This window comes from Barbus barbus (assembly GCF_936440315.1).
Source record: "Barbus barbus genome assembly, chromosome: 33".
NCBI classification, from domain to species: domain Eukaryota; kingdom Metazoa; phylum Chordata; class Actinopteri; order Cypriniformes; family Cyprinidae; genus Barbus; species Barbus barbus.
The window spans coordinates 26,441,649-26,450,862 of NC_136761.1; the positions used below are offsets into that span (position 1 = coordinate 26,441,649).

Below are 9,214 nucleotides of genomic sequence, written 5' to 3' on the forward strand. Positions count from 1 at the left end.
ACTTATTTATTGAACAATGTGTGCGTTTGTGTAAAAGTTGTAGGCAATATACTGTATATTTAATTCTAATATATTAAATAGCAACTTTCATAGAATTTATAATGGGCATATTTAGCCACAATTAGCGGATTTAATGGGAAAAAAAAAAAAAAAAAAACAAAAAAAAAAAAAAACATTTCTAATTATGGACTGACTTTTATGGTGCTAGAATGCGGTGTGTGAAAAAAAGAAATCCAGAAAGACAGTAAGAAATGAGATCTAGTATTTATTTTTCCTAAAACAATTGGAACACATGCTATCTGTACCAATATGGAATCTATCATTCAATGTAATAGTTGTACACAGATTTCTCATTCCTTGGAACGATCTAAAAATGTTTTCCAGGTTTAAACCCAAAGTTGATCACATTTTTGACCACATGTTCATTGGAATACCTGAGTGTATTAAGAAGATGATTGGTCAAAGTAACTACTGTTGTCTTTAGGCTGATGAATAGGAGAACTGTACAGGCCGTTCCTTATTCTTAAACCAACAATCAGCTCCGAACATTTTATTAACCAATCACGTGGCAAGGACCCAAAACAATTCTTTTCGTAGCTATAGTAAACAATGATTCACCCATTTCAATATTATTGTCAGTAATACCCTGAGCTTCTTATGTAGACTTAACCCAGTTCCTGGGTCTAAGGCCAGCCGACTGCAATTCCAGCTTCTGGCTCTTCTCAGTGGCTCTGGGAGAAAACTGCTATTTTTTAATTGGAAACACCAGTGGCTGGCTGTGGACAGGGCCAGAGCACAGATAGGCCGGCTTTCCATGAGACACTGCGCGCTTAAGTTGTTCCTATGTTCAGCTAATCTGTTAGACTTAAGCGATACTATCAGGGCGCTTTATCATACGGAGATGTGAGGCAGCTAGACGTTTTTACTATCGTACATCTGCTCGGGTTCCACAGCTCATTTTGGGGTAAAGCCTCTATGTAACATTCTAAAGGCACAATAAGCTTGTTACTGGACGTCGTTTTGACTTCGCTTTCCTTCTAAGAAGCACAGAGTGTCGTATGTGCTAGACCTAGACTTCAATCCTGTACAGCTTGTATTTAATCAAGTATTTCAAATAAAAATTACACATTTCTGAAACAAACAAATGTATCTTACATATCTACAGTCGGATGCGTAACTGGTGCAATAATGCAACTAATACAACCGCAAGCACTATATTACATGTAGTACATCATGACTGAATACGGAGGCTATATTTAGACGGGTTTATATAAATATACATGTTCAAACGCCGCATGAAGCATAAAATAAGGTGATTGAATCTTGAGGATATTATCTGCAAATAGAGATGCTGTATTAGAATTAGAACTAAAATAAAAGCAATTCTAAAAAAATTAATATCTACAGTCGGATGCGTAACTGGTGCAATAATGCAACTAATACAACCGCAAGCACTATATTACATGTAGTATATCATTACTGAATACGGAGGCTATATTTAGACGGGTTTATATAAATATACATGTTCAAACGCCGCATGAAGCATAAAATAAATAAGGTGATTGAATCTTAAGGAGGATATTATCTGCAAAATAGTGACGCTGTATTAGAACTAAAATAAAAGCAATTCTAAAAGAAAATTAATAATCTGTCCTATAGTCTGGAGTATCAAAAAAAGCTGCACCACATTTACCCTGCAAAAATGTACAGTTTGGGAGAGCTGGAATGACTGTGGAGATGTGAGGGTGGATGGGTTGAATTAAGAGGTCTGCTGAGTCTGTGAAGTGGGGGATTGGGGTGTCATGGTCAGTTTAGGTGATCCTGCCATTTCACCTCCGAATGTCGCTGATCTTGGAGTCTTCCTGCTCGGCGGGGCCGGCATCTAAACTGGCGCGGCGCAGGCCTTGGCTCCGGCTTCTCGTGTGGGAACTGAAGCCGACCTTGCCGGGTCTGTCCTTGTCTCCTGTTCGAGCGCTCTTCTGGTGCTCGGCGTCTGAATGGGAGGAAAGCGGCAGACGTCGCTCGAGGTCGCCTGACGCTGGAGCAGCAGTGATAGATGTACAGATGCTCAGGCTGTCGCACAAAGCGCCCCAGTTCTGCTCGCACTGCAGACGCACACTCCGCGTAATGGCTTCCTTCACCTCCTCTCCACAGCTGAGCAAGATGTTCACCAGCTCGACGTACGGCCTAAGAAAGCAGGATGACAGCGGTCAGTCCAGGCCCGGTTCTACAGGGATGCTAAGCACCAAACAAAATCAATAGTACCCCCATTTAAAGCTGCATTAATGGTATTTCATTGCAGATTTGCCAAACTATCCAGTGCATTATGTTTGCGCTCTGGAAATTGATTTCTATTTGCAGCGTTGAGCAATGTAGCCAATCACAGACATATGTCGATTTCTAGAATTAGAGGAGTTTAAGTTAAAGAATCCACTCAGTTTGTGTTCAGCACAAATAAGCTCAAACCCCCCCCCCCCCGACGCAAATAAGAGATTCGTTATACAGTGTAGAAATTGCTGATTATAACGTATTTTTGCGAGATCGAGATGAACTATTTGCACCATAGCAGCGGACGCCACTAATATATACACATTAGTGCTGTCAATATTAGCGCATTAAACACAGGCGATTCGATTTTTCAGTACAACTCAATTCAATTAGTAGTGACTTTAAGACCTGAAGCAGGTCAGAATAGGTAACGAGAGATGCGCCAGATGAGCCTGCAGAAGCTCTTAAAGCAATAGCAGCCAAAAAAACCTAATAATCAGCTGCTGTGTCTATTAGTGTTTGATTTTAGAATTTAGTGTTTGTAACTTTATTCAATTTCTGTATATTTCCCATTTGAAGGGCACGGGTAACCATCATATTTATTATAATGAGTTTGTGAAGATTGTTTTAAGTTCACTTAAATTAGAAGTCACTTTAAGTGGTCTAATAAATGTTAAATTGATAGCTCTTGTGATGTTGAATGGCTATAGTCAATGGTTAAAACTTTAGGGAAAAACTACTGCCTAGAGACGTTAGTAGTATGGTATTAGTGATACTGTCCTTCAGTCATACATATAAGGTTAGAGCACCCTAATTTAAGTAGCACCCTCAGCGATTTGATTCTGGAGCCGGGCCTGGATCAGTCGTGGTTAAAGTCATGCAGGTGAAAGCTTGCCAGCACTGCTGCTCTACTTCAAAATGACCGACTCTGCTCTCTGTTGTCCTCATATGCTCAGTATAGGCCAGTGCTGGAAAACACACTGCAATGACAGTTTATGTCACTGTACAGTGACTGTGTGGACCTTTCATGAGACGCAGGAGTGTGAATAAATATATTAACTTTCTTAACTTTACGTAGCTCCACTTGCGTTTAAAATGGAAAAGTAAATCAATTTCCTGGAAACACGTAGCTAATGGGAAACGGCGCACTTTATTCATTCGTTTTGAAAGAGTAATCAAATTGCATTTATTTATTAAGCAAACAAGCTTGAGAATAGGCTTGATGTTATTAATTGTATGATCATGGTTATTTGATCCAACCACAATTATATGAGATAATTGTGCAATTTTGCCCTCTGAATAAGAGAAATTTAAAGATTTTCAAACAGTTTCCGTTCCCATTGACTTTGTGATCACCATTCTTCAAATTATCTTCTGTATTCCACAGAAGAAAGAAAGTCATAAAGGCTTGGAACATGGATTTCTCCCTTTTTTTGGTGGACGGTCTCTTTAAACGCTTAAAGAAATTCCAGCAAATGCACAATATTGCATTTTGTTTTAAATAAATGACAAAGTGTCAAAGGTCTTTCTTCGTATTAAATGAAGGCTTGTGGGTTTAGAACGCATTACATTATATTATTAATTACATAAATATTAATTTCCAAGGCATAAATATCATATGGTCTGATACAATTATAAATCTTTAAAATATTACAAATAAAACCCAAATATATAATAGGCTTACATAAGCACCGAACAAAACAATAAAATCATTAATCCATTATTTGCATGACAATCGTCAGCACAAAATTCATGATTGTAACAGGCCCGTTATCAAAACTACAAACAATACCGAAGCACAAGAACAGGACACCATATAGTACGGGCAAACAGAAGCATGGAAAGCTGATACGCAGAGCGTGATACCTACCCTTTGGGAAATAAGTCTTGGAAATGTATCATCTCCACCATGACATTGACGTTGTCTTTAGCAGCTGAGCAGAGGTTGTGTTTCATGTAGCACTCCCGCTGCAGCTGGAAGACCATGTCCTTTATGGCCAGGCATTTTCGGCTGATGCAGCTGAACTTGTGTCTTAAGCCGTGAGCCATGCACTTCAGTGCATCCTTGATGAAGGACTTGCCCTGTGAGTGTTTAAAACAGATATGCAATCAAACAGCCTTTGTTTCTCTGCTAGGATAACATGGACTATGACTGTTTTTGCTAGACACACATCCTGTGACCGTGCTACAAGTTCGATACCCTCTGCTTCAAATCCACCTGCACCTTGTGAAACACGAGCCAGGCCGGAGGCGGTGCCAGCTGGCCGGGCCGGTCTCTGGGTCATCCTCTGGATGCATCTGAGGGACATGAACCCCGTGGGAGACTGGGGCAACCATGTGCTTACCTGCGAGTCGAATTTGCCAGCATTGTGCAGGAAGGTCATGCAGATTTCCTGAAGGCCCCGGATTTCACAGGAGTTGTTCTCGAAACACTCAAAGACGCCGCAGCCCACGTCTCCTGCGCTCACGAGACAGTGCTGGATCTCAGCTGCAGAGGACAGAAAGACAGAGCATGCCGTTTAAAGCTAAAGAGTTAGCGACACTCGATTTTGGCCGATCTCTACAACAGGGCTGTGTTTAAATAAGAAAGTAAGCGTCTTTAGAAATATACTTGACAACTTTTTACACATGAATGCAGAGGCCTATTTTCCGGCTTTGTTTCTCCTGTGAAAATTGAAGAACTGTATTTAGGGGACAAATTTAGAGAGCGCGCTGTGGTAATTAAGGTATGCTATTAAAGTCCATCAAACTGGGAGGCATCTTGCAGTAACTGCCTGAGATGTGGAAAAGCAAGGTTAACTGTATATAGGGCAGGACGAGATTGCTTTTATCTTGCTGAAGAGATCAGCAATGACTACGGATATTCAGAAAATTAACCAGGGAAACAAACTAGCAAATAGCATACGAAAACAAGAATGGGAATCTTTTTTACTTGGAAAAAGCATTTCTGATTGCTTAAACATACTGATACACAAAAGGAGCACTTAGTGCTTTTGCGATCTTTTAATAAGCACACAGATAAATGTTTGATACATTAGATCAACTCACAAAGACAGATTTTCGGTTGCATTTTTCATAACCACATTGGCAGTCTTTATAAAATAGTTTGAGATGTGTCTGTTAGTCGTGTCCTACTAAAGAGGAGCAGTAAGAGAAAGGCTGCATGAACTGCGTTAAATATTTAAGTTTTACAACAGCAACTAGAGGGTAAATACAAACATTATGTAGACTGGCCATTTAGGGACTTTTATTTTAAAAAGAACAAGACAAATGGCTAAATATGTCATGGCATTTGCTTTAATGCAAGGCAAACGGTTAATTTACTGTGAAATTTAAACCCCATTGTGTCAGTAAAAAGCCAAAGCATAAATCAGTTCGTGAAAAGTAAAAAAAAAAAAAAGCTATCACATTACAAACTGCCTGCACTTTTTTTTTTTAAGTGTCATTTCGATAGGGACCTCACAATGGCTACTTCCATCCTCATGCTTTTGTAAAGAGATTAAGTAAAAACAGACTGATTGTCTTGAACTGTTAAGAAACACGAGCACCATGTCGGTTTTCAAAAAAAGGAGCTAAAAGACAGATCATTCTCTGAATGTTTGTGTGACAAAGATGAGTGGTTATTTTAAACAGACTCCAAGATTAGAATTTTTGAAATGTTTTAAATTCTATGTTCAGGTATAAGGACTTTCTAATTTAGGTATTCCAAAAGCTTTTTCAATGCATTTCAGCTGTACAGAAAACAGTATATGAGAGGTTTTTAAGGTCTTGTATATGAATACTACCCAATATCAGTGTGAATGTGGGTCTCTGCTGATGGAGGTGCACAGGTAAAGTGTGCGGATCGTGCGTGGAATCACAGCACTTTTGCCAGTCCCGTGCAAAAGTTGATGCCTGACATCGCTGCTGTATTTCATTGTCAATGCACGGGATTAAATTGCCTTTCTGCCGTGAGAACGGTTAAGTTTTTGATCCACCTAGTGCAACACGTAGAGCCATTGCATCACTCCACACTACAGGTTTAACTTGCTCGCCCGCACAATGCAACAAAAGTTGCGCACGTTAATATTTGATGCTCTTTATAATGAGCACTTTGCATGGCAGTTAATCAGAAGATACCAGCCGAGGATGTCGTACGTAAACACAAATCCACGAAAATAAGACGCACGCGCGAACCAGCAATGTCACCGTATATCTTTGCCTACCTTGTGCCACGCTATTAATAGTTTACGAAGATATTGGATTTCTCTTCGTGTGCTCCGTATTTACGAGATGTCGTCTTCCTGCGTATTCGGAAAATGAGATGTGCATTGGCCGGTTTTGCGCTGAAATCGCGTTCTGGCCGCGCAAGTCTCCGTCTGGAAGTCTCTTGCTTTCTCTTACCTGTGTTCTGTAAGGAGAGACGTCCCTTCTGACTGGCCGGTTTCTCAGGGTGACTCTCGTGAGCGTCAACGTTATCCGTTCCCACCAATTCCCCCAAGACGGAGAGAAGCAGCAAGGCTAGTGCGCATTTGATCAACATTTCTCCACTCAGTTTGCGCGATTAATAATAAGAGCGCGGGATCTGATGTGGAGGCTGTCGAGATGAGACAGAGAGCGTGTGAGAGTAGAGAAGGGATGGATGCTGGCTATATTTCCCAGAGTCCGGGTGTCAATTTGGATGAAGGAGTTAAGCAGGTGTTGTCAGTTGCGCTTCCCGACCAATCAGAAACGCAGACCACCACGTCCAAGTTTTAGGGGTGTGTCTGGCGAAAGTTGTCTCTACTTGACATAAACTAAGCTTGTAAAATGTGTGAGGGTGGGTATTTACTCTACAAACGCTTATGAGGCATCAGACAGCTGTAAGGACAAGCGCATGCGAGCCTGTGATTATAGGTGTTGCTCTTAATACTGTAACTGATGGATTTATACAGGAGCGGATATGACTCAAATTTAAAAGGAAGCGTTTATGAAATGTTGCATTTACAATGCTAGATATCGAGTCATAAAGAATTGAATATCTGTAATAGGAAATATAAATCTTGTTCTTGTTCTTGTTCATAAATGAAATAAAAACTAATTGCACTGACTGATCTCTGCTGTGCATGTCTCCTTTATCAATCACACCTGATTCAACTCATCAGCTCATTATAGCAACTCCAAGACCTGGAATGGGTGTGTCAGACAAAGGAGACATGCGAAACGTGCAGCATTGGGGAGGCTCCAGGAACGTGTTTTGGAACCCCTGCTATAGCTGTTTCAATTAGCTTACACATATATAAAATATATTTTTGGAAATTTAAACCTAACATGTTGTATTCACATGCTGTATAATAAATAGAGTGCAACTAAATAATCAATTCTTTATCAATCAGTTGGATAGATATAAATACTGTGTATGGTAAATACATGGAAGCTATTAAAACAATGTCCACAATTTACATAATATACAGTGTATGCTCCATGATCTTAATAAGTATGAAGAATTATAGGTGGAATCCGGGATTTCCAAAACCCTTATAAATGAATAAATAAATATAGCATTGACAGGGAATGGCACATTCTGTTCAGCTTGCTCTGCTATACTGGTGGCCCGGAAGATGAACACGAAAAAAGGAACATAATGAGTTTTTACATTGCAGTTTTTGAAAAGTCACCAGTCGACCAGTCCCGCTGTCAAAATGTGCTCCACACAGTGCAGAAAACGGGACAAATTTGCTAATGGATGGCAGGGATTGCATCATTCAAACCACCCCCTCTAGACAGCTGCCATACACACACAAAGCAACACAAAAGGCATATAGACATGTGTGCACATCTGACTCTGACACACAGATGCACAGCATAGGCAGGCACACCACTGAATCAGAGCTTTGTTGTTATTAAGCCTCATTGTATATTTCTTGCAATGAATTCTTAGATGAAGTCCTTGTAGAAAATCAATTCCATAACTGCGGTTCACTAATCACCCAATTATGAAATTTTGAGAATTACACAGAACACATCTATTTTGATTTACTCTTTGGTGATTATGGTTTATGACAATACTCTGATGGGATCCAATTCAAGCCATGCAAATCTATTACAAATGAGAGATATGACTCAAATTGGTTGCAGGCCATTCTCATGGATGTGGGACTACCAAGAAACTGTTAGTATGGCAAGCCATGTTATCACTCCTAGAATCTAATTTTATTTTACTAATTTGTATTATTATTATTAGTTGCACGTAATCCAGTAGTGACTAATATGTATTTCAGTTTCACAATTAACTGTTCATTAGATACATCAGTTAAGCCTCTGCCATTTTAGGATGTCTGGTCTTATTTTGTATAAATTTACTTTTTTCTATATTTTATACAGGTATATTTTACCCTATATGTTATGTTATAATGTGTTGTTTTAATTGTTATTTGTTGACTATTTAGTTAGTTAGACTAGTATTTAGTTTATAGTTTTCTAGTAACTATCTCCATAATAGGCAAGCAATTTTTTGCCATAATAGGCAACATTTCCGTAACACTTTATTTTAAGGTTACACTAGTGATAACAAGACATTTTGCATAATTACATGCAAGTAACACTTAGCCAAACCCTAATCCTAATTCTAACCATATAGTAAGTACATGTAGTTAATTAATATTACTCTTAAATGTATAGCTACACTGTTACAAGGACACCTTAAAATAAAGTGTAACCAACAATTCTTATCTCACTAGTTAGACTTTCATTTTGCTTGTTATATGTAATTATTAGTGAGAATGGTTACATTAAAATGACTTAATATTGTGATTAAAAAAAATGTATACCAACAACTGGAATACACTAGTCCCTAAATAAGCTGCAGTAATTACTACTATCAGGATAGAGTCTAGTAGCAACACTAAAAAAATAAATAAATAAAAGATAATGTAAAAATAAGGCACAATGTGAATTTTATGTTTGTTTTTTTTACAGCTGTTTATAC

The 9,214-nt window shown here is 38.9% G+C and overlaps 1 protein-coding gene across 1 annotated transcript; it reads right to left on the minus strand.

Annotated features, from left to right (window-relative positions):
- Positions 1-248: 248 nt before the first annotated feature.
- LOC306853122 (stanniocalcin-2-like) lies at positions 249-6,914 on the minus strand. The gene is made up of 4 exons (XM_079390318.1): positions 6,652-6,914; positions 4,614-4,756; positions 4,139-4,350; positions 249-2,187 (listed from the first exon to the last, which is right to left on the minus strand). Exons 1-4 carry the CDS (start codon positions 6,788-6,790, stop codon positions 1,830-1,832), a joined length of 852 nt encoding a protein of 283 aa, XP_079246444.1. The 5' UTR covers positions 6,791-6,914; the 3' UTR covers positions 249-1,829.
- Between the last annotated feature and the right edge of the window lie 2,300 nt (positions 6,915-9,214).

Bases quoted from the DNA above. Each gene is read 5' to 3' on its own strand.
- LOC306853122 (XM_079390318.1), bottom strand. From the start codon at position 6,790: ATGTTGATCAAATGCGCACTAGCCTTGCTGCTTCTCTCCGTCTTGGGG. The intron at 4,351-4,613 runs GTAAGCACATGG...AAACACTCACAG, and splicing joins CTGGCAAATTCGACTCGCAG to GGCAAGTCCTTCATCAAGGA. The intron at 2,188-4,138 runs GTAGGTATCACG...CTGCTTTCTTAG, and splicing joins CAAGACTTATTTCCCAAAGG to GCCGTACGTCGAGCTGGTGA.